At 46.0% G+C, this 25,326-nt stretch overlaps 1 protein-coding gene across 1 annotated transcript in view; it reads right to left on the bottom strand.

Moving 5' to 3' along the window:
• The window catches only part of LOC143986854 (uncharacterized), a 218,624-nt gene that overhangs the window by 5,426 nt on the left and 187,872 nt on the right, over positions 1-25,326 (bottom strand). The window contains 4 exon segments of the mRNA XM_077485262.1: positions 3,843-3,987; positions 4,110-4,316; positions 4,397-4,621; positions 4,710-4,832. Coding sequence (XP_077341388.1) covers positions 3,843-3,987; positions 4,110-4,316; positions 4,397-4,621; positions 4,710-4,832 — 700 coding nt within the window.

The following is a 25,326-nucleotide window of genomic DNA, read 5'->3' as shown; positions in this document are numbered from 1 at the left end:
TTCTCTGTCCCCAATCTCATAATTGCATTTTTTAAGTTTCTTAGAAAAGTAGCCACAAGCTCTAAGCCCTTGTACACACGGTCGGAGAATCCGTCGGAATGTGTCCTATTGGACCGCGTCGTCGGATAATCCGACTGTGTGTGGTATGCATTGGACTGATTCAGTCGGAATATCCGTCGGACCCAATTTTCCAACATGTTGGAAATATTTCCCGACCAACTGGGCCGATCGGACATATTCCGATCATGTGTAGAGAATTTTGATCGGACAAAGTGCCACGCATGCTCAGATCAAATTCCTACATCAAAGCTATTGGCTACTAGCCTGAATGTAGTCCCATCGTAACGAAATTACGTCATCACGTTCTGAAAGATCGGATTTTTCGCCAACTTTGTCCGACCGTGTGTATGCAACAGTTTCGGACAAGATCCGACGGACAAAATCCGACGGGCAAAATCCGACGGGCAAAATCCGACGGGCAAAATCCGACGGGCAAAATCCGACGGATTTGGTTGTGGAAATCTCCGACCGTGTGTACAGGGGCTAAGAGGTAGGATGTTGAGAGAGATAAGTGCCTACTCCAGTCTCTGACGCATCAACTTCAAGAATGAAGGGTAACGTAGGATCAGGATGTGCCAGCACTGGAGCTGTAGCAAAAGCAAAAGCAGCCTTGAGGGAATCAAAGGCTTTAATGGAATCCGGAGATCAATTCTACGGGTTGCCGTCTTTCCTGGTCATATCAGTCAGGGGTTTGACCAGAGAAGAGAAATTACGAATACATTTCCGATCATTGGCAAAGCCAAGAAAACATTGTAGCGGACGTAGACCTAGGGGGGCGAGGCCACTTTAACGCCCTGTACACACGGTCAGACATTCCGACAACAAAATCCGTCTGATTTTTTCAGACGGATTTTGGCCCAAACTTGTCTTGCATACACACGGTCGCACCAAGTTGTCGGAAAATTCGATCATTCAGAAGGCGGTGACGTAGAACACGTACGACAGGACTATAAACAGACCAGTAGCCAATAGCTTTCGTCTCGTAATTTATTCTGAGCATGCGTGGCACTTTGTGAGTCGGAATTGTCTACACACTATCGGAATTTAAACGATCGGATTTTGTTGTCGGAAAATTTTAGATCCTGCTCTCAAACTTTTGTGTGTTGGAAATTCAGACGGAAAAAGTCAGATGGACCCCACACATGATCGGATTTTCCGACAACATGATCCGATCGCACATTTTCCGTCGGAAAATCTGACCGTGTGTATGGGGCATTAAGGCTGCTACTGAAGGACTTTGCTTGAGAGTTTGTCCTCCGAGACCTTTGTGTGTTTTTGGAGTATCCTGCACCCTCATCCCTCTATCCACCTCTGTTCAAGTATTGCAATAAATCATCAGAAGACACCCCTAGACAGAGACTGAGCTTTATCTGAGTGTTCTGGAGCTTGTACCTGACAAGATCCGATTGCACATTTTCCGTTGGAAAGTCCGACCGTGTATACAGGGCATAAGACTGCAGATAGTTTCTCTGGGTCCATCAAAAACCCGGCAGCAGAAATTACATAATCCAAAAATTAACCTGTTCAAGTTGAACCCCTAGGATAGTGAATCTGCAACATACTCCTCCGTAGCCTTATCCTCTGAGACAGACAGAGGGTAAACCCGGGAACGAGGAGGAATGGCACCAGGTTGATGGTCAATTGTGCAGTCATAAGGCCGATGTAGCGGCAAAATACCTGCATGACCTTTGTCAAAGACATCACTCAATTCACGGTACTCTTCAGGCAATGAACAGACTGAAGAAATGCGCATGACCTCAATTACTTTCTGAAAACATGTGCATTGTGGCGACCAAGACAGAACCTCAGTATTAAGCCAATCAAATGTGGGATTGTGCCTCTGTAACCAAGGATAACAAATGACAACTGGGTAATGAGGTGGGGAAATGAATTGGATTATCTCATGGTGAAGAGCTCCTACAGCCATGGTCAATGGCGTGGTTCCATGGGTCACATGGGCAAGCTGTAGAGGTCTCCCATCAATAGCCTCAATGTCAAGTGAGGAGGCACGAAACTGCAGCGGTATCGAGTGCTTAGACACAAAGTCACTATGAACAAGCCTGTAGCCCTCAAATCAATTAGTGCCTGGGTATCGATGGAAAACTCAGACCAGGAAAGGGTAATCAGAACTAGAGGCTTGTTTTTCAGGATAGCTAGGGAGGCAAAGATGCCACCTAAGGTCTGTTCCCTACAGGACCTCAGGTGCAAGTGTTACCCAAACAGGTTGAACAAGACTTCAATAAGTGACCTGCCTGGCCACAGTAAAGGCACAATCTCTCCCTTTTCCTAAAGGCCATCTCTTTGACAGAGAGATGTGTGAAGCCCAGCTGCATGGTCTCTACTTCACTGGAGGACTCGGGCCCAGGAGGCAAGAGAGGTGAGGGAGGCATGGGTGTAAATGCAAAGCTCAGAGCCAAATGACAGGAGACCTCCGCAACCGCTCCTTAAAGGAAGGTATCGTTTGGAGTCTGGTATCAATGAGAATGGCAAACGAGATCAACCCCTCAAGATTGCTAGGTATGTCTCAAGCTGCAATCTCATCTTTAATGTTATCAGAGAGACAATGGGAAAAATCAGCCATGAGAGCCTCATTGTTCCAACCAACCTCTGCTGCCACAGTACATAATTCAATAGTGTAGTTGGCAGCAACTCTCGTACTCCGTTTAACCCCTTGCTGAAAGTGCTATAGCTGAACAACGGCTACAACGCGGATGGCCAGCTCTGGGAGGATGTCATATGATGGCCTCCCGTGATTGCGCCCACCGTGGATTTGGAAGCCAGAGCAGGTAATCAAACGAGCCAGGAACAGGAGACCAGAAGTCAGTATTGTCAGGAGCCAATCAGGAGCAGGAATCAGAAGAGAAGTCAGCCAGGCCAAGTCATACACAGGAACGCACTGGAGATCATAGATCACAGAAGGACAAGGAGGAAAAGAGCAAAGCTGTTTAAATAGCCCCATAGGGCTGGCTGTAGGCTGGACTAATGAGGCAGGTAATTAAAACCAGTTGAGTCATTGTGGAAGTGAGTGGCTGGTAATTAACCGACAGCTGAGTAGCTTCTGTGCACTGGAAGAAAACAGCTGCTAGTAAATAGCAGGAGCCCAGTCCTGACAGAGACTATAAAGACATTTTCCTCCATCCTGGCACAGCCAACAAAAAAACAGAGGAAGTAAATCTGGGAGAATTGTTCTGTCCGAGATCTTACTAGATTTGGGTATGGAGCAGAAGACCCAAGACACATACCCCAACTACCTAGGTCCAACAACACCTATGGTGAAAGTCAACATTGTGTTTCCAGCTGAACCCCAGAATCTCCATAAACCCAGTCTAGATACATAAATTGTGTCTGCAGCACAGAGAAGGAAGATTATCCGAGAAAAATACAGGAATACAGGACGGGGGACACAGCTCAGGAAAGTGACCAGGGGATTACAGGCTGATATCACCCAGTCCTTGTTCTACTCAGGACCAATCGGTGAGAAGTATGGGTGGAGGAATGTATTTAGCAGGTTGGATCTATTTTAAGTTTAGTATTAACTTTACTATTGCACATTTATATGATTGGCAGCGCAGCACTGTTTTGGTATATATTTAATTAATGTGAAGTGAAAACGTTTTCTGTGTTAGAAGCAGCCAGGTGGAGTTTCATTTTGCAACTATTTGCGCAAACGTATTTTTGCACATTTTTTTACAGGTTTCACAATATTTTTATCACTATTTTCTAATTTTATATGAGATTGCGCTGATAGATACTCTGTATTGTATTTAGTGTTAATGACCCACCTGTGCTGATCTCTGTAGGAGTGTACTCCTCTATAAATGTCCCCGTTATTCCATCCTCCTCCATAGACTGCTGATCATCATCTCTCACATATGTCTCTTCTTCTTCTGCTTTAACCTCAACTTTTATATCAATCAGATCTTCACCCTAAACCAAAGAAGGATTGATAATAAGATCTGTAAAATATCAATTTGAATATTGTAACAACACATTAAAGAAAGACACATCATCTCCATGAGTCCATGCTCTAGATGCTCCGTCCCACCAACCTTGTAACAGTGAGGGATGGTGTGACCTTCCTGTGTGGAGTCCCGGGAATACAGAGGACGGGGACATCTCTCTGGTGGGTTCCTGGTATTTGGTGGCTCCATCATATCCTTGTGTCCTTCTGAAAACTCTTTCATCACTCCATACTCCTCATCCTCCTCTTTATACTCTTCTTTAACAACAATACTATCATCTCCGAGGTTTCCACTCTGAAAGATATTATAAAAAAATAATTGTAACAAACATGCTGTGTATAAATCAGAACTACCAATAATTGCCAATCATTTACCTGATGATGGTGAGGGATGGTGTGATCTTCCTGTGTGGAATCCCGGGAATACAGAGGGCGGGGACATCTCTCTGGTGGGTTTCTGTAGCTCGATGATTCTATCATGATGTCCTGGTATAGATCTTTGTGTTTCAGAAACTCTGACTCCTCCATCACCCCATCCTCATCATCCTCCTCTTTTATCTCTTCTTTAACCTCCACTTTAGAATCTCTCAGGTTTCCACTCTGAAAATAAAAAAAAATAATATAAATGGTAACAATGCAGATAATGTACAGATCCTAATGATACTATCAGTGATTGTTCCTCATCTACCTGATGATGGTGGGGGATGGTGTGATCTTCCTGTGTGGAATCCCGGGAATACAGAGGACGGGGACATCTCTCTGGTGGGTTCCCATTACTGGATCCATCTGTAGGAAACACACACACTGACTGAATACATTGTTTCTATGTGTTTATCAGATGATGGGGGATCTAGGTGGAGCCTCCGTACTGCTCTCTCCTTTACAATAAAGTCTCCTCTTACCCGGTGATGTGAGGGGCGGCTGATTGTCCATCATGGCGTCCTTGTAGAGATCCTTGTGTCCTTCTAAATACTCCCACTCCTCCATGGAGAAATAGACAGAGACATCCTGACACCTTATAGGAACCTGACACACACAATGATACAGTCACCATCCAGACACATCCCTTGTCTGTTACTGGATAATGTCCCAGAATTCCCGGCACCGCTCACCTCTCCTCCATTATCTCTCTGGTGACTTCTAGAATCTTCTTTTTATTTCTCTATTCCATCAGGGAGGGAGGGGGAGGCAATGTGATGGTCATATGATCTCCAGACTCCACAGGAGGAAAACTCTAGATCTGAACACAAATAGTAAAATCAAATAATATTCCCAGAATCCTCATCACCTCACCATTCAGATCTCTAGTGTACTAAAGCCCCACTTCAGCCAGGTTCAAAGCTTGTTGCAGGCATTCTGACATCATTACATTCAACACAGGGTTAATAGTCCATCCACATTCTATATCCATCAGAAAAGGGGGGGGAATGGATGGAGGGACAGGGAGCTGTGAGGTCAGTGTGATGTCATAGGATTCTCTGACTCTGGTTGGAGGGACATTGGAAGGTGGAGCTGTGAGGTCAGTGTGATGTCAGAGGATTCTCTGACTCTGGTTGGAGGGACATTGGGAGGTGGAGCTGTGGGGTCAGTGTGATGTCATAGGATTCTCTGACTCTGGTTGGAGGTACATTGGGAGGAGGAGCTGTGCGATGCGCTCTGTGAGGTTCACTTCTACCGGGTGCGTCCCACCTCTCCTAAACTAAAGGATGAACTTTGTCTTTGGGCTTTGTCAGGACACATCAAATTTCTTGTGATCTCCGTGTACTCCGGAGACTTTACTGATCACATTTTAGGGTGAATATCCGAGACTGGGATCTTTATGGAGACATTTGTTTTCAGGACATTTACTACAAATTACACTTTTCCCTCTTTGTTCCTATTTGACTGTTATAAAATAAAATAAAGACATACATATTCCAACCCCCCCCCCCCCCCCCCGCTAAATAAACCCCCTAAGACTGATGAGGTGAGAAGGTGATTGGTGGGAAAAGTGACACATCTCCATGCGAGGACACCATCTCTTAGGACTGTTGCTTAGTGAAGAGCAGATTGGATTTGAGGATCACTGCAGATCTACACACTTATTGATGCAGATGCTCACTCCCTCACCTTAAATCATACATGCATGCTATTTAGTATCCTGGATACATGTTTAGTGGCGGTGGTACCACACTTCTCTTCCCCTCCTGGGACACCATTTGGTGGCCCCCTGGTGGAACACTTTGGTCTATGCAGCCCTGAATGTCCTTGTTTTGTTTGATGCCTGGCCACAGGAAGTGAGACCCCTTGTTGGATCCTCCCGAGTCTTTATCTATTTTAACATTAACCCTTGGTTATTGCACCCCTTCAAGTGCTTGAACAAGCTGATAAAGGCAAAACGTGTTGGATGAGTTACTCCCTCTTTGTGTGATATGATAAATATATATGAAGTTAATTCATTAATATATTATTTACATACATAAGGAGGGGTGCTGTGGGTTTCTAACGATATTCCGATACTATGTGTTTACCACTATGAAGGGGTATATGTAAACCCCCGTTGTCATAGTTTTTAAAGCGGTAGTAAACCCACACATTTTTTTTATTTTTATTTTTTAAACCTGCAAAGCAAAAGGCATAATGAGCTAGTATGCACCGCATACTAGCTCATTATGAAATACTTACCTTAGAACGAGGCCCCGACATCTGGCCCGATCCACGCCGAGGGAGCTGACATGCTCCCTCTGCGTTTCTTCCGGGTATCGCGGCTCCGGCGCTGTGAGTGACCGGAGCTGCGATATCGTCACTCCCGCGCATGCGCGCGGGAGATTTCATTCCGGCCGGCCGGCCACTGCCGGATTTTCAGGCCGAGAATCCCCTTGTGCGCATGCGCCGCTGCAGTCAGCGGCGCATACCGAGGGGAATATCTCCTAAACCGTACAGGTTTAGGAGATATTTTTTTTACCTACAGGTAAGCCTTATTATAGGCTTTCCTGTAGGTAAGTTAAAAAATTGAGTATACAACCACTTTAACCAAATTGTACAATAAAGATTCTCTTTTAATTCAGTGAATACGTTTTGAGGAAAATTGTGAATTGCACTAAACTTGTAAAATGAATTAAATGAAACATGAATTACAAATAATTTTCTCGCCTTGACAAATGGAGTCCGACTACACTGGTCATAAGAAACCACTCGAAGGCTATGCAAGTCTAAATCTACCACCAAAAAGTACACCCAACCCTACTTCAACCTATTGTAATAGTGTAAATACCCAAAATGCACCAAACTTCATATATAGACTACTAACTAGTGCAGGGATATGCGATTAGCGGACCTCCAGCTGTTGTTAAACTACAAGTCCCATCATGCCTCTGCCTCTGGGTGTCATGCTTGTGGCACTCAGTCTTGCTATGCCTCATGGGACTTGTAGCTCTGCAACAGTCGGAGGTCCGCTAATTGCATATCCCTGAACTAGTGCTATGACATTTAATTAAATAAACAAATGTCACAAATGAATAAAAATCATAAATAATCAACCCAAAATGGTGTGTATAAAAAGGTCCATAAATAAAGTCCAGCAATCAATTATATACCCATGTGTGAATAGGTGAAAAAAAGCACACAAGTCCAAAAGAAATTCTTCAAATGTGTGAGCCGTGTTGGATCCACCACCACCTATGTGAAGATTTGCTCCTTACCAAAAAAACATGACCCCCCCCCATAACAGGGGATCACAGAAAGCGTGGAAATTATATTGCAGCCTCTCAAGGCGTCAAATGCTGACTGTATGATCTCATGAAGGACGGGTTTGTTTGTGTGCGTCGGGCCGGCCCACCATACTTAAGGCCTGATATACCTAGTGTCTGTAAGTGCATTTTTATATATTTTAATACAATTAAAGCTAAGGTTTTACACTATCTGGAGCCTTCCTATTTTTTATATACAACTGCATTTATCGGTGAGCTTCGTGCGGTTGGGGAAGAATTTGGAGAGGACTGGCTTAACCCCATGCTGTGGAGATTATACAGTCAGCGGGACAGTTTGACGGCTTGATAGGCTGCAATATAATTTCCACACTTTCTGTGATCCCCTGTTATGGGGGGGGGTCATAGTTTTCTGGTAAGGATAAAATCTTTACATAGGTGGTGGTGGATCCAACACGGCTCACACATTTGAAGGATTTTTTTTGGACTTGTGTGCTATTTTTCACCTATTCACGCTTGGGTATATGATCTTTGATTGCTGGACTTTATTTATGGACATTTTTATATACACCATTTTGGGTTGATTATTTATGATTTTTATTCATTTGTGACATTTGTTTATTTAATTGTAGTGGATGACATTTTGGACAAAGTGTCATTCATGTGTAAATTTAGTTTTTGCCTCAGAACAGTAGGGGTTCTGAGAATTAATTACGTAGGTTAACTTTGACATCAGTTTGGCTGGGCTGTGTTGGAAGTTCTGCCTGGTCATGTGTGTAGTGAGATGCACATGACAGGCTCAGAACTAGGCCTGGTTGGACATTTTGGGTATCAGCCTTCTCAGAACCAATCAGTGGGTGTGCCGAACCTCGCTGAGGAGTCTGGGAAGGGGCACTTAAGATGTTGAGGTCACTTGTTCAGGGAGAGGAGTTTGTGAGGCCCGTGTGGTCTGATCTTGTTTCCAACCGGGGTTGCCCCGCGAGGGGTCCCGGTCACGGGGTGTTCGACATCCTGCAACATGCTTCTGCTGGTTACCCCCAATAGACCCGCCTGGTCTGGAGTAAGGATCCATCTGTTCCCGAGTCTCGGAACTGGCTGGTCCGAGGCGCAGTAACTGAGGGAGGATTCAAGGTGTCCGGGTGTGCTCTCGGCTTGGAGGGGCACCACAGTTCGTGAAAGTGACCGGGGGAGGACTCTTCGGAGGAGGGTCGGCAAGTGGCATCCTGAGAAGTGCCTGGTTACTGAGATGGGAAGGATATTGATGAATCCACACTTTTTCCAGTACTATGAAGGAGACAGAGAACATTCCAGGTACTGAGGAAAAAGGTTCCTGTTCACTTTCAGTTATAACTTGTACACGTTCAGAGGATTTGACAAGTTCTGAATCAACGTGCTGATTGCCATGATCTCTGGCTAGAGATCTTTTCAGCCTTGAAAGTGGTTGTAAACCCTTACAAACCACATTGACCTACAGGTAAGCCTAGATGAAGGCTTACTTGTAGGTCCAAGAAATATCTCCTAAACCTACACGGTTTAGGAGATATTTGCCAAAACACAGGCACCGCTGTCTACGGCGCATGCGCCGTAGACAGCGGTGCACAGGTGCACTGAGTGCGCTGCTGTCAACGGCGATATGCCGCGAGTGCCTGTGCGGGAGTGACGTCATTGCGGCTTCGCCGAATGACAGCACCGGAGCAGCGAAACCCACCAAGAAGATGGAGGCTCCGTACACAAGGGGACAGCGGTGACTTCGCTGGCTCCTGTGTCAGGTAAGTGACACATAATGGACTACTATGTGATGACTAGTAGCCCATTATGCTTTACCTTTGCAGGGAATCAAAGAGGAAGAAAACCCATCAGGGCTTACATCCTCTTGAAGTGCCCAGCTGCGAGTGGCTACTCTCTGGGTGGAATAAGAGACTTTGTTGTATCTGTAGTTCAAGGTGCCTGAGTTCTTCACCCGTGCCCTCTGTTCCTATACGGGACTGTGTTGTTGGATGTTACCCTTGCAAAATAAAACCTTTCAAAAGGCACTTTATTGGTGTCAGCATCCACGTTGTTGGATACCAACCCTGGGAGCCCCTAGACGTGGAAGAACAAGCCAAGCGGAGGTAACCGGTAAGCCCAATAAGTCAAGGCCGCCCCACAATGGGTTATGGCCTCTACATAATTAATTGTAATAGCACTAGTTAGTAGTCTATTTATGAGGATGGCGCGTTTTGGGTATTTACACTATTACAATAGGCTGAAGTAGGGTTGGGTGTACTTTTTGGTGGTAGATTTAGACTCGCATAGCCTTCGAGTGGTTTCTTATGACCAGTGTATTCGGACTCCATTTGTCAAGGCGAGAAAATTATTTGTAATTCACGTTTCATTTAATTCATTTTACAGGTATAGCGCAATTCGCAATTTTCCTCATTTATCTTCTCTGTATTGTTGGTGTACAGTAGAATTGCAGCTTCCACTAGGTCCACTTATAAGACTAGTGTTAATTCCGTAGCGCAGTTTCTTTCCCAGTTTTCCAATTATTCTAAGGGGAGGTCAACACCCTTAAAGGAGAAGTCCAGCCTGAGCTTGTTTTGGCTGGGCTTCTCCTTTGGGTCACAGGAGTGCCATTTGTTTTGCACTCCTGTGACCCATTTTCCGCAAGAGAGGAGACTGAAGTCTGCTCTCCGCTGACTTCGCCAATATCGGTCCAGACACCGCGTCATCCTGACAATAAAGTCTGGATCCACCAGGTGCCTGGACTGATGCCCGTCTCAGCCTCTCGGCGAGCTGCTGAGGGACTGAGACTGCCGCTCCCCGCTCCCTCCACAGCTTAGCTCTCCAGTGAGCGAGGAGGAGCAGAGAGGAGAGATGCTGACCGACAGGGAGCAGCTCTCCGCTTGGGGAGCCGATAGAACCGAGACATCGAGGGCGTACGATGGCTCGATTCTCAGTGCAGAGGCGGCGGGGGACAGATGCTGCATCCGCCTACAAAACATACTTCTTTTTTAAAGTCCCATTTGTTTCTTATTTTTTTCTCATTGTCTTTTCCGGGATATAGTGTTGACTAGAATGTTCCGGCCCCGTAAGCGGGGAAATGTTCTGCCCCTGAAGGGGTTAATCTAGGTTTCCACACTATATATGTGTGTATCATCATCTGCTGGAGATAAAAGACATCACAGTGACTATGGAGGAAGAGGACGGACATGACGGGGGTTACTGGGTGTAAATAGAAAATAAGATCTTATTACCTCCTCTACTGCCACTTCCAGTAATGTCTCCTCTCTATTTCCTCCCGACTCACCTCTCACCCGAAACTTCCTGTCTGTACATGACATCACTTCCTGTCTGTATTTCATAGAGACTCCCAATCGCAATAAAAGTGAGATCACCATCTTGTGGAGCTCAGAGGAACTGCACCCCCGAGAAATGTCTCGTGTGAACTAGGGTTGCCACTTTTTCTTCAAGCCAAACCAGAACACTTTACTGGCGCACTGTATTTTTTATTTTTTGTAGTATACACTATAGACTATATATGGGCGGCACAGTGGTGTAGTGGGTAGCACTTTTGCCTAGCAGTAAAAAGGGTTGCTGGTTCAAATCCCAACCACGACACTACCTGCCTGGAGTTTGCATGTTCTCCCTGTGCCTGCGTGGGTTTCCTCCCACACTCCAAAGACATGCTGGTAGGTTAATTGGATCCTGTCTAAATTGTCCCTAGTATGTATGAATGTGAGTTAGGGACCTTAGATTGTAAGCTCCTTGAGGGTAGGGCCTGATGTGAATGTACAATGTATATGTAAAGCGCTGCGTAAATTGATGGCGCTATATAAGTAACTTAAATAAATAAATAGACAATAGGATTGTAAAAGACCTTGAACACCTTTGGATGGTTTAAAGAGGAAGTAAACCCTGATGGGTTTACTTCTTCTTTATCTCCCTACAAAGGTAAAGCATAATGGGCTACTATGCATCGCATAGTAGCCCATTATGTGTCACTTACCTGACACAGAAGCCAGCGATGTCACCACTGTCCCCTGTAGTACGGAGCGTCCATCTTCTTCCGGGTGTCGCTACTCTGGCCACTCACAGCGCTAGAGCAGCGATGACGTCACTCCCGCGCATGTGCATGGGAGCCGCCACTAACGGCATATCGATGTTAGCAGCGGCATGCTGCTGACGGCAATAGTGCGCCTGCGCGCCGCTGTCTACGGCGCATGCGACATAGACAGCAGTGACTGTCTTTTGGTAAATATCTCCTAAACCGTGTAGGTTTAGGAGATATTTCTTTGACCTACAGGTAAGCCTTAATTTAAGCTTACCTGTAGGTCAAAGTGGTGTGTAAGGGTTTACAACCACTTTAAAGAGAGTAGTAACCAGGGCTTTTTTTCAGCTGGAATGCCGGGGAACGCAGTTCCGGCACCTCCAGCACTGAATGTATGTAATAGCATGCGGTTTGGGGTGTGCTGGAGGGTCTATTGATGTTGGCTGCTGGGGGATCTATTGTCACTGGTGGGGATCTGATTTTGTGTGAGGGTCTATTGTTAGCGATGGGGAATATATTGTTGCTGGGTGTCTTATGTTGCTGGAATGGATCTACTGTTGAGGGAGAGGTCTATTTTTACTGGTTGCTGGAGGATCTAGTCATGCTGGCTGCTGGGAGATCTGTTGTTGCTGCTGGGGGGAGTCTAATCTTGCTTGGGCGGATATTTTCTTACTGGGTGTGATATTTTGTTGTGGGTAGTTCACTGTTGCTGCAGGGAATCTATTGTTGTTGGGGTGGATTCCATTGTTGCTGGGGGGAGTCTATTGTTGTGTGGGGACCTATTGCTGGGATTCTATTGTTGCTGGCTGCAGGGGATTTATTTTACTGCTTTTCTTTTTATCATCAACATGTTCCATACAAATGATTTAGCACCACAAAATGATACTTGGTTCTGTATTCTCTAAAAGAGGCAATACTGGTAGGTGGGTAGGGGGTGCAATCACGGGACGGTGGTCAGGGGGCAGAGACAAGGGGTGACTCAGATGGGGGGAGTTCCTGCACCTATTCCCTCGACAAAAAAAGCCCTGGCAATAACACTGTGTGCTGTGTATGCCATGGCGAACAGAGGGTGTAGCAAGTGGCAGCTTGTGCTCAAAATGTTTGGGGGCAGCGCAAACAAACTGAAATACTGAAAAAAAACTAAAACATCAATTGCAGCCTCACTCTGCCCATGTGGGCCCTAGTGGGACCAGTTAAGACGGCATACGGAAACACTGATTTTCACACGTCATGCGACATGAGCTCCCAATGTTGGACCGTTCTTTCGTACCAGTGTGAACCCGGCCTAAAGGGATGAGGTGGCAAACCTAGGACAGAATTTGGCTTGTTTTGAACAGCTTGACTAAGTGGGTATTCCACCAAATCCATCCTGCAGTTGCAATATTACTACTGCTTATAAATGGGGATGCTTATTACTGAGGGTGGGTGATAGGGAGCTCAATATTCATCAGTGACAAAACAAAGTCCATCCCGTAAAAAAACAAAAAACAAAAAAATAAAACCTGCCTCGGGTGTGTGAGATATCAATGCAAAATAATCCATCCAGTGCTCCTGCACACAGAACTGCTTATCAGCGCAATAGGCCGCACATTCACAGAGGTCATACAGCTGGTTAACACAAAGCATGGATGGTCGACTGGATCAGACTGCAGGCAGGTGCCCACTAGTGAAAGGGTGTCCGCAGGTAGGGGCAAGGGGGGTCAATGGCTCCCCCTCTGGAATCAGGGATCAGATCTTAAATTCAGCACAGTTGCGTTGGTATCGGGGTGCGGGCAGCCCGCACTTGGGTGCCACCCACCAGTGGGGTGACACCATCAAGGTGCTGTCAAGCCCCCCCATCAGTGTAGTGTGACTTCGGGCTCTTTTCCTTGTCAGAGGTTTCCGCCGATCGCCTCCCCTTTTTCCTGTCAGGGAGAAGTGACGGCTAGAGATGGACAAACTTCTGACGGGACGTTTCGCGAACCGCGAACGTGACCGAAAGTTCACAAACCGCAAAGTTTGCGGCGGGCCCCATTGACTTCAATGGCAGGCGAACTTTAAAAACCTACAGGTCATATTTCCAGCCACAAAATAATTACTAGCTGTGCACACATAGTCCCACCACATGGCCACTGACATAACACATGTATGAAGTGAATCTGGGATCGACAACTACAAGCATTTTTTTTTTATATATGACATTTTGACAATTCAGGACTCAGGAGCGCATGAAGGCAATGGAGGAGAGGAAAGGTCAGGGTAGGCTATGAAGAGGGTGCAGGAGATGATCACCAGCACCGTGATATAGAGCACTGACACCAGCACCGTGATAGAGTGCACTGACACCAGCACCGTGATATAGAGCACTGACACCAGCACCGTGATATAGAGCACTGACACCAGCACCGTGATATAGAGCACTGACACCAGCACCGTGATATAGAGCACTGACACCAGCACCGAGATAGAGAGCACTGACACCAGCACCGTGATAGAGAGCAATGAGACCAGCACCGTGATATAGAGCACTGACAGCAGCACTGTGATATAGAGCACTGACACCAGCCCCAAGATATAGAGCACTGACACCAGCACCGTGATATAGAGCACTGACACCAGCACCGTGATATAGAGCACTGACACCAGCGCCGTGATATAGAGCACTGACACCAGCGCCGTGATAGAGAGCACTGACACCAGCACCGTGATAGAGAGCACTGAGACCAGCACCGTGATAGAGAGCACTGAGACCAGCACCGTGATAGAGAGCACTGAGACCAGCACCGTGATAGAGAGCACTGAGACCAGCACCGTGATAGAGAGCACTGAGACCAGCACCGTGATAGAGAGCACTGAGACCAGCACCGTGATAGAGAGCACTGAGACCAGCACCGTGATAGAGAGCACTGACACCAGCACCGTGATAGAGAGCACTGACACCAGCACTGTGATAGAGTGCACTGACACCAGCACCGTGATAGAGAGCACTGACATCAGCACCGTGAAGGAAGTGAGCCAAATGTAGAAAAAAGGTCTGTGTGCTCGATTAAATAAATAGTTTATAGAGATATACATGGTCTACTGGTCACATGTGTTGAATTCCTCTGAGATCCATGTCTCATTCATTTTTAGAAATGTGAGGTAGTCAACACTGTCGTGAGCTAGGCGAGTGCGCTTATCGGTCACGATCCCCCCTGCTGCGCTGAACGTCCTTTCGGACAGGACACTGGACGAGGGGCAAGCCAACAGTTCCATTGCAAATTGGGCAAGCTCTGGCCAGTGGTCAAGCCTGCCCACCCAGTAGTCCAGGGGTTCATCACTCCTCAGAGCGTCTACATCGGCCGTTAACCCGATGTAGTCGGACACCTGTCGGTCTAGGCGTTCCCTGATGCTGGATCCGGATGACACCTGTAGATGGGTCGGCTGAAAGAATGACCTCATATCAGAAGTCACCAACACATCTTCAAACCGCCCTCTTCTTGCAGGCGCTGTTGGATTGGTACCCACAACTCTTTCTCTGGGAGTGGGAATTGCTCCTCTGCCAGCGCATGCAAAATCAGAATGCAGCATTTCTCGAAGGAAGGCCTGGAAATGCTCCATTCTGACAGCCCTCTGTGATGGTGGTAACATTTCTGCCATTTTGTGTTTGTACCGGGGGTCTAAGTACATTGCCATCCAGTACTGGTCCTTGACCCTTATGCTTTTTATACGGGGGTCCCTGTTAAAACATTGGAGCATGAAGGCCCCCATTTGCACTAAACTGGAAGCGGTGTGGTGGCCAGGCTCCTGCTCATCATCCAGGATAATGTCGTCCTCCTCGTTCTCCTCTCCCCATCCATGCACAACAACAGGGATCCCAGAAAAGTTTAAAGCATGCTCTTCTTGCTCCTCCTCATCCGCCCCGGCACCATCCTCCTCTGACTCCTCTTCAGACTCCTGTTGTTAACTTGTCTCAGATAGAGTAGCCCCCCCTGGAAATTCATCCAGCATTGCGACTTCCTCATCATCCCGCTCCTGCACCTCCACGGCTTGATCAATGACACGACGCAATGCACGCTCCATAAAGAAGGCATAAGGTACCATGTCACTGATGGCGCCATGGCTGCGACTGACCAGTTTGGTGATCTCATGAAATGGCCGCAGAAGTCTGCATGCGTCCCGCATGAGCAGCCACTGGCACGGTGAAAAAAAAACAGCTCCCCAGAACCTGTTCTGCCGCAGAGTTCATACAGGTAGACATAAACTGCACGTTTCTGCTGGAGCAGCCTATCAAGCATATAGAAGGTTGAGTTCCATCGCGTCGGGCAATCGCAAATAAGACGTCTGACCGGCAGATTGTGTCACCGCTGAATGTCAGCAAGGCGAGCCATGGCCGTGTAAGATCTTCTGAAATGGGCCGAGATTTTCCTTGCCTGCCGCAAGATGTCCTGGACCCCAGGGTATTTGATAACAAATTGCTGCACGACCAAGTTTAAGACGTGTGCCATGCATGGCACATGCAAAATTTTGCCCTGTTTCAATGCGCTAAGTAGATTGGCACCGTTGTCACACACCACTTTACCAACTGTCAAATTGAGTGGTGTTAGCCACTGATCTGCCTGTGAACGCAAAGCTGAAAGGAGTGCCGGGCCAGTGTGGCTCTTGGCTTCCAGGCACAACAGACGCAGCACGGCATGGCAACGTCTCACCTGGCATGTCGAATAGGTTCTGGGGAGCTTGGGCGGCGCAGTGGAAGAGACGCTAGCAGTGGAAAAGGAGGAGTCAGCCGAGGAGGAGAGGGAGGAGGATGGAGTAGGAGGAGGAGGAGAAGAAGAGCCAGGCCTGCATGCAATCCGTGGCGGTAAAACCAAATCTACACGGGTGCCACGGGTTACATGCTTGACGGCTGTCAGAAGGTTCACCCAGTGGGCAGTAAAAGTGATATACCTTCCCTGCCCGTGTTTGCTAGACCACGTGTCTGTGGTCAGATGTATCTTGCCACCGACACTGTGTGCCAGAGATACATTCACTTGCCGCTGAACATGGCCATATAGCTCTGGGATGCCCTTCTGTGAGAAATACTTCCTTCCTGGGACCTTCCATTGTGGTGTTCCAATGGCCACACATTTTTGAAAGGCCTCCGAGTCCACCAGTTTATATGGCAGTAGTTGGCGGGCTATCAGTTCTGACAAGCCAGCCGTCAACCATTGGGCAAGAGGGTTATCCGGTGTCAACATTTTTTTTATGCTCGGACATTTGGCCCATTTTTTGCAGAAAAACGTGAGCTTGGCATAATGGAAGGTGGAGTGGAGGACAATTGCGAGGAGAGAGGAGAAGAAGAAGTAGAAGACGGGGCTGGACGGTGAGAGCCTGGAGTGTGGCTTTGTGTGTTCCGTTGCTCCCACTGGGCTCGTTGATGGCAGCTCATGTGCCTTCTTAGTGTTGGGCTTACCGCGACTTATGCGTTGACTGCAAAGATTGCAGATGGCAACACTATTGTCAGCAGCGGACACGTTAAAAAAAGCCCACACTGCGGAGCCATGTACCAGCGTCCTGGGAGCGCCAGATGTGACCGTACATGGTTGATGCCTCGCTCCTGATACGTTCGCATTCTGCTTTGTCCCTCCTGTGCAATCTAAGTTCTTCCTGCTTCTACTCCCTATCTGCTGGTCCATATCTCCCTCTGAACTCCCCTCCTCTTCCTCTCTTGTGGGCACCCACGTGGCATCACTAGACATGTCATCATCGACGTCACCTTCCCCACCGCTATAATTAGAGATCTCGGAGTAGGCAGCAACACCGGGGACAAACCTCCTCCTTGGGCTGATCTGGGTACTGGGTACTGTCATCAGACTGCTGAGTGGCGGTTGTTGCTACCCCCTCTTCCTGATCCAATGCCATGAGTGGCTGCGCATCGGAAATGTCTTGATATGGATCAGAAAATAATTCCTGTGACTCAAGCGGAAGGTATATGGTGGTGGTGGTAGTGTCTTTGGGGGTGCACATAGCAGAGAGTGAAGAAGAGGGTGCAGATCGAGAGGATGAGGAGGGTGCGGAAAAGTAAGGCTGAGTGAGCCACTCAACCAAGTCTGGTGCGTCCTTTGACGTAATCGCACGCACCTTCTGCAATTTGCCACTTTGGCTCAAGTCTGTTGCTCCTGCCCTACCCCTACTACCCCTGTGGAAGGGCCTGCCTCTTCCTCTGCCTGTCATTTTTAAAATGACCCTGTGACAAAAGTCTCTAGAGAAATGCAGTATGTTTGTGGAAGAAGGTATATAACACCCTGCTTCAATCTGTTGTTTTTGTGGCCACTGGTCTATCACACCAGTTATAATACTTTTTTTATTGCGTTTGTCACTCTTTGTAGTATCGCTGCAGAACCGCTCAGCAGTCACAATGCTGCACAGTGGAAATGCACTATACTATGCTTTCTATATGTGCAAGTATTTTATACGTGTATTACACACCGATATACTGCACACCAAATAGTACACCTATACCAGTCCTTACAAGGACCTTTGTGGACCTAGTAGCTAGTGATTTGCAGACTGTCCCTCAGTCCCTACACTGATAAAGGACTGCTGCAGAATAGGGCAGCAAGCAGCAGCAGTGCACCACAACCCTATATATTGTACACCTATACCAGTCCTCACAAGGACCTTTGTGGACCTAGCAGCTAGTGATTTGCAGACTGTACCTCAGTCCCTACACTGATAAAGGACTGCTGCAGATTAGGGCAGTAATCTGCAGCAGTGCACCAGCACCCTATATATTGTACACCTATACCAGTCCTTACAAGGACCTTTGTGGACCTAGCAGCTAGTGATTTGCAGACTGTACCTCAGTCCCTACACTGATAATGGACTTCTGCAGAATAGGGTAGTAATCTGCAGCACAGCCCTGCACCAGCACCCTATATATTGTACACCTATACCAGTCCTTACAAGGACCTTTGTGGACCTAGTAGCTAGGGATTTGCAGACTGTACCTCAGTCCCTACACTGATAAAGGACTGCTGCAGAATAGGGCAGCAGTCAAGTATAATATTCTTTCTATATTTAGAAGAAAGTATATTATATGTGTACAACCCCAAGCACAATAACTGATTTCTGACAGTGAAGAATGCTGCAGGATGTTTTGAAATCCATCCTTAAGCAAATACCAGTGCAGACACATTATCAAAATGATTACTCAGGAAATCAAAGGGGAAACTTTTATAAAAAGAGAGGAGGGGGGATACAGAGGGAGGGGGTAAGGACAAAGAGGGGGTTACACACAGAGATAACCAAAAGAATGGCTTACAGCCAATAGTTGAGGATTTCTTAAAGAAGGGGATCTTAAAGGGAAATTGTCTCGCCCTACAATACTCCCATTAACCCAGTAAAGAAGGCAAATGGTGACTATAGGTTTGTACAAGACCTAAAGGCCACCAATAGCCTAATGGTTACCGATTGCCCCAATAGTGCCTGATGTGTCATCAACACTTACTGCCATACCACCCGATGCAGAGTATTTTACTGTGATTGATTTATTGAACGCATTTTTATTTCCATCCCTGTGGATGGGGAGACACAGCTAATCTTTGCTTTCTGTTTTTAAAGAAACGCCAACTAACATGGTGTAGAATGCCCCAGGGCTATATAGACTCCTCTGCAGTCTATTCCATTGTCCTCCAAACTACTCTCAGAGCTTGGATACCAGGACACTGTTCATCCCTGCTGCAGTATGTGGATGAACTCCTCATCTGCATTTCTACTCGAGTGGCCAGCCTGGAGGATGGGAGGGATCTTTTGAAATGTCTTTTTGAAAGTGGTCACAAAGTGTCAAAGAAATAATTGCAATGGTGTCAATAAATGGTTGCATATCTTGGTTTTGTACTCTCAAAAGGAGAAAGGAAGGTCAGTCACAAAAGAGCTATGGTTCTTGTGGGTCTATCCCGCCCACTTACTAAGAAAGACATTCTTACCTTTCTTGGTATGATTGGTTACTGCCGCCAATGGATACCTGACTGTTCCTCTTATGACAATCTCCTTAGACAAGCCACAGGTTCAGACATGCCAGACTGTATAAAATGGTCAGATGAAATGGGCAATGCTTTTGTGTATTTGAAAAATGCTTTGGTAATGGCTCCAGGGCTCAGCCTCCCTAACTATGGAAAAATTTTTCATTTGTTTGTGAGGGAAAATTGTAAGACTTTGTCAGGTGTCCTCGCTCAGGAGCATGGAGGCAAGTTGCGCCCTATTGCTTTTTTTTTTTTCAAAGATGATTCCGGTGCAGGTTCAAGGCATGCATGTGTGTCTCAGAGCTTTAGCATCCTGTGCAATGATGGTTGAGATGGCCACTTCTTTCACTCTGGGGCACGACACCACACTTCACACCACCCACAATGTATCAATCCTGTTGAAAAATGTACATACACAGCACATGTCTGCTCAGAGGTTGAGCGGCTATGAGGTGATCGTGCTGTCTAATCCAAAATTGCACATCAAATATGCTTCACTGCAGGACCAGCACCAATTTTAAATGCCCTTTTAGGATTAAAAGGAGAGCAGGATGAGGTTGTGCCACAACGTGATTGCATAAACCTCATTCACCAAGACACACCACCCAGATCTGATTTATCTTCCACAGCACTGCAGAGCACACACAGACCTACAAACAGAGAGAGCCAAGGGAAATGCTCTGGCTGATTTATCTGCTAAACAAGCTGCTATTTCACAAAATGCACAGATCCAAATGCCCATGCTAGCACCCGAATTGCCCTTTTTTGATCAGGTTCTTTCAGATTTGCAAGGATGTGCAGAAGAGGCTGATCTCAGAGATTGGGACAAAATAGGTGTGCAGAAAGATCTAAAAACTGGACTTCTCCGCAAAGAGGGGAAGCCATGTGCATCACTTTTTATTTCCCAGTACCATGGAATATTGGATACAGTTGACAGAAATGTTGCTCGCACCTCTCCTTTTTCTTCACAGGAAGCTACTCACCCCTTCAAGGTGGGAGACACTGTGGTGGTTTAACAGCTGAACAGAACTAAGAAGCAAGAGTATCCTTTTGGACCTCCTACCACAGTGGTTGCAGTGACCAGAACAGCCATCCTAGTGGAAAATTGCCAGTCCTGGATCCATGCCAACAGAGTGAAAAAGGTTGCCCAAAGCCCCAAGAGCAGGAAGGAAATCTTGGGTACAGGAGACCCCCAAGCAGAAGTCCAAGCAGACGAAGGAGGAGTTCCTGGGAAAGCAGGTCCGGCCAGAGAAGATGACCTCGCTTATTTCACCACAGACTTCCGGCAAGGCATTTTGCCTCCTGATCCTGATCTCTCTGACAGTGTTCCTACCCACCTGGATCATCACTAACTGTATCTACCACCCTGAAGATTTGGGTGCAATTCAAAGTGAAGAAGTGAAGAAAATGTAGAAATATCTAAAATCGACATAATCTAGTATTCTACTATACTCGCAGGGGCGTTTCTGGATGAATAGCAAAGTCTTTGTGTAATATGTCAATCAGTGTCCTTTCTCCTAAAGGGTGGGTAGAGTGTGTAGAGGAGATATGTATGTGTCTTTATCCAAGGCAATTTCCAACTTACTTTTAGTTTCTTATGCCGCGTACACACGAGCGGATTGTATGGCGTACTTAGTCCGTCATACAATCCGACGGACAATCCGGCGTACTTTCCACTGAACGGACTTGACCACACACGGATACACAAACAGTCCGTCGAAAGCTTGCTCGATGACATGTACAGCACGTACGACGGGACTAGAAATAGGAAGTCCAAGACACAGCAAAGCACCCTTCCGCCGTGTAAATCCTTTCTGGGCATGCGCCATTCTTAGTCCGTCGAACTAGCATACTGACGACTGTATTGTCCGCTGAAACCAAAGTACGACGGACGGATTTTTGGAAAAACCGAAAATCTTAGTACTCCGGACTGCACGCTGAAAAAGTCCGCTGAAGCCCACACACGAACGGATTGTCCGCTGAAATGTGTTTCAACGGACTAAGTACGTCAAACAGTTCGACTGTGTATACGCGGCATTAGTAGAAATTGAAGAATCCTTTGTTCGTTAAATACTTCAAGAAGAGTTGTTTTATTGTTTAGAAAGATAAGCAAAGACAACTGACATCTGGTAACATATGGCATGGTGATGGCCTCAGAAGGAGGGAAGGGACATCTGATGTTACATTCTCCAAAGTGTAGAGTTCTTTCTCTTCCCACCTCTCTGCCCTCTCTACCATAACCCTACTCCATTCTTATACTGTTTCATAATGTTATGTCAGCATATCCTAATAACACCCGTATTTGCATATATACCTTATATGGTTCAGTCTAAAGATAAGTAGCATAACTCCACCCATTGTCCTCCTTACATAGTAACTCAAAAATAGAAGTACCCATTCAGCAAAACCACTCCTCTCTGTACTCTGTGTTCTGTGACCTTCAAAGACCATCACCTATTACCGTACATATAACATTCATATGTTTCATATATATTTTTCGTTCAGAAACTTTTATCACTTAAAATGTTAATTAACTCAAAATATCTAACAAAAAGTATCTGTGGGAACACACACACACACACACACACACACACACACACACAAGAGAACATTACAGTGACACAAGCTAGAATCAAGAGAGAGACTGGAGATAGTTTTACTGATAAGATGCTTTTGCTAAAATGTAAGTATGCTTATGCTCAAAAATCAGGGTATGAAGAATGTTGGATATGTAGCAAATGACATCCTAGCACTGCCTGAATTGCCCTTTTGGCTGTACCTTTAAATATTTCCTTCTTTCTCAATGAGACTCCTCCTGTATTCTTGACTAACATATCCACTCGGTACATAAACAACATTGTTAGCTTTCCAATAGCAGGTAGAAGTCATTCCCCTGATTGGTGTTTTAATTTAGGGAATGAGACACGGACTAACCCCTCTTTCTGCAGCAGGTCAATATTTAAAGCGGAGGTCCACCCTAAAGTGGACCTTCCGCTCATTGGATTCCCCCCCCTCTGGTGCCACAATTGGCACCTTTCAGGGGGGAGGGGGGTGCAGGTACCTGTACAGTACAGGTATCTGCACCCACTTCCGGGATAGCTCTCTGCGGAAAGGGGCGTAGATTACGCCCCTTTCCGAAAGTCCCCCGCTGCCTGCTGGGAAACACACAGATCCCAGAGGCAGCGGGTCCATCCTTATTGCGCAGCGCGACTCGCGCATGCGCAGTAGGGAACCGGGAAATTAAGCCGAAAGGCTCCACTTCCTGATTCCCATACCCAAGATGGCGGCGGCAGCACCCGAGAGACGAGCGAGAGATCGGCTTCGGGTGCCGACATCGCGGGCGCGCTGGACAGGTAAGTGTCACTATTTTAAAAGTCAGCAGCTGCAGTATTTGTAGCTGCTGGCTTTTAAAAAAAAAAAAAACGCGGACTCCCGGCGGACTCCCGCTTTAACACCTCCATGTAGGAATCCAGAGTCTCTGCCCCTGCCTGCTCACTGTTTCAAGTATCTGACCCAGGGCTAAACCATACTTCGCATAACTTTTCTTCTTTCTCTGATAATGTAGGTGAAATATTTCACCAATTTATAATCGCAACACAGGACAAGTACACTCATGAGATTGTCGCTAAGAGACCTTTTGCACTGGGACAAAGTATCTATGTATGTTGTGGGAAAGTGTGTTATCCCTGGGTGACCCTCCATGTTAAGGGATGGTGTTACCTTGCATCCTTGGTACCTGTCATGGGAGTGGTAGGGGATGATAAAAGGGGACATTCCCTAGAGGCCACCTCCAGCAGGAAGCTAGGGACATTGCTAAAACATGGAGCCCATTTGCCAATAATGCAGGATTTGGGCTTGGAGGTATATTTTCATGGTTAAAAGACATTGTCCTTGTTATGATATTTATCCTTGCTCTGATTCTTTACCTCTGCTTTAAGTGTTGCACTTGCATAATTGCACGCCTTCAATCTCCTGATAATAAGGTTCTAGCCTACATGACATTCATGAAGAGTCATCAGGCAATCAATGCCACAATCAAAAAGAAGTATTAAACACAACACAGAATGTAGAGATCATCTTATATGATCTAAGAGGGGATTGAAGGGATATTTAGTTTAACCGCTTTCATTCTTTAAGAAATCGGTTTCCATTTTGTGTCTCTCTAACATCCACTTCGCAAATAGATATGCTCAAGTTTTGCTAATATAGTTTCGTTTTTCATGTTACTGTTATCTCCTTTAGTTGATTTTTAGAAATCATTAGTTTCACTTTGGTCATAAACTGTCTCTGTATATGATTGGATAATTTGTCAAAGGGCGGTACTTTCTGAAAGCCCCTTTAAATATTCACACCAAAGAATAAAGATTAGATTTGCTCAGAGAGACTTTGGGGGTCGTTTACTATAGCACCAGGAAGTACTGGGCACTATTGCAAATAATGTTGTCTTGTGTCATTGTCTCAATGGGCTAATCTGTCAGGCCTATGGGGATTGAACATCACATCTTACCAGAGGTATCGAGGGTTAAATCACCCCTAGACAATCTACATTCCTATCTCTAGTGACTAACGTGGCTCTAAACCTCTACTGTATACACAGAACTGTATATATGTTCTTCACCAATGTACTTTTTGTGCCGGGCTCCTGACCACTGCACTCTGCACCCTAGATTGTATATAATATACTCTTGACCACTGCACTCTATACACAGGGCTATATATAACATGTTCTTGACCACTGCACTCTATACACAGAGCTGTATATGACATGTTTCTGACTACTGCACTCTATACACAGGGCTGTATATGATATACTCCTGACCACTGCACTCTATACACAGGGCTGTATATGACATGTTCCTGTCTACTGCACTCTATACACAGGGCAGTATATGATATACTCCTGACCACTGCACTCTATACACAGGGCTGTATATGACATGTTCCTGGCCATTGCACTCTATACACAGGACTGTATATGACATGTTCCTGACCACTGCACTCTATACACAGGACTGTATATAACATACCCTTGACCACCTCACTCTGTACTCTGGACTATATACAACATACTCCTAAATACTGCACTCTGTATATGACATACCCCTGACCACTGCACTCTGTGCCATGAACTGTATATGATATACTCCTGACCACTGCACTCTGTGCACAGGATTGTATATAATATACTCCTGACCACTGCATTCAGGTTTAACTCTAAACTGATGACCTATAAAAGGCTTTTTAAAGCGTCACCTATGAGAAATGTTTGGATACCAAAGATTTTCATCATTGCACCGACACACATCATTTATTTCTTCATTCAATACATTTTTTATTATAAAATTTTACTTCTAACAAGATTGCAGTCATAAAATCAGCAAATAGTAAAGGTAGAAATGCAAAGTGGTCAGGAAAATGACTTGTCTGGAATGTGGAGACGGAGTAGTTATTAATTTGTGTACAGTACAATACACAATACATTATTATAACAGAGTATTGTAGAAAAGATCGCACCATAGAAAATGGGGAAAAAGGAGAAAATAAACCCGGATACTAAGGGCAGATTTTTGAAAGAGGAGCACCTTAACAATTACCACCATTTTATTCTCCAGGGCCTCTGCTTTCAAA

This window comes from Lithobates pipiens, unplaced genomic scaffold, assembly GCF_037356315.1.
Source record: "Lithobates pipiens isolate NorthernLeopardFrog02 unplaced genomic scaffold, aLitPip1_a1.2 Scaffold_18, whole genome shotgun sequence".
Classification (NCBI taxonomy): domain Eukaryota; kingdom Metazoa; phylum Chordata; class Amphibia; order Anura; family Ranidae; genus Lithobates; species Lithobates pipiens.
The sequence above is the reverse complement of the archived record's forward strand: the minus strand, read 5'-3'. Positions and strand labels throughout refer to the sequence as shown.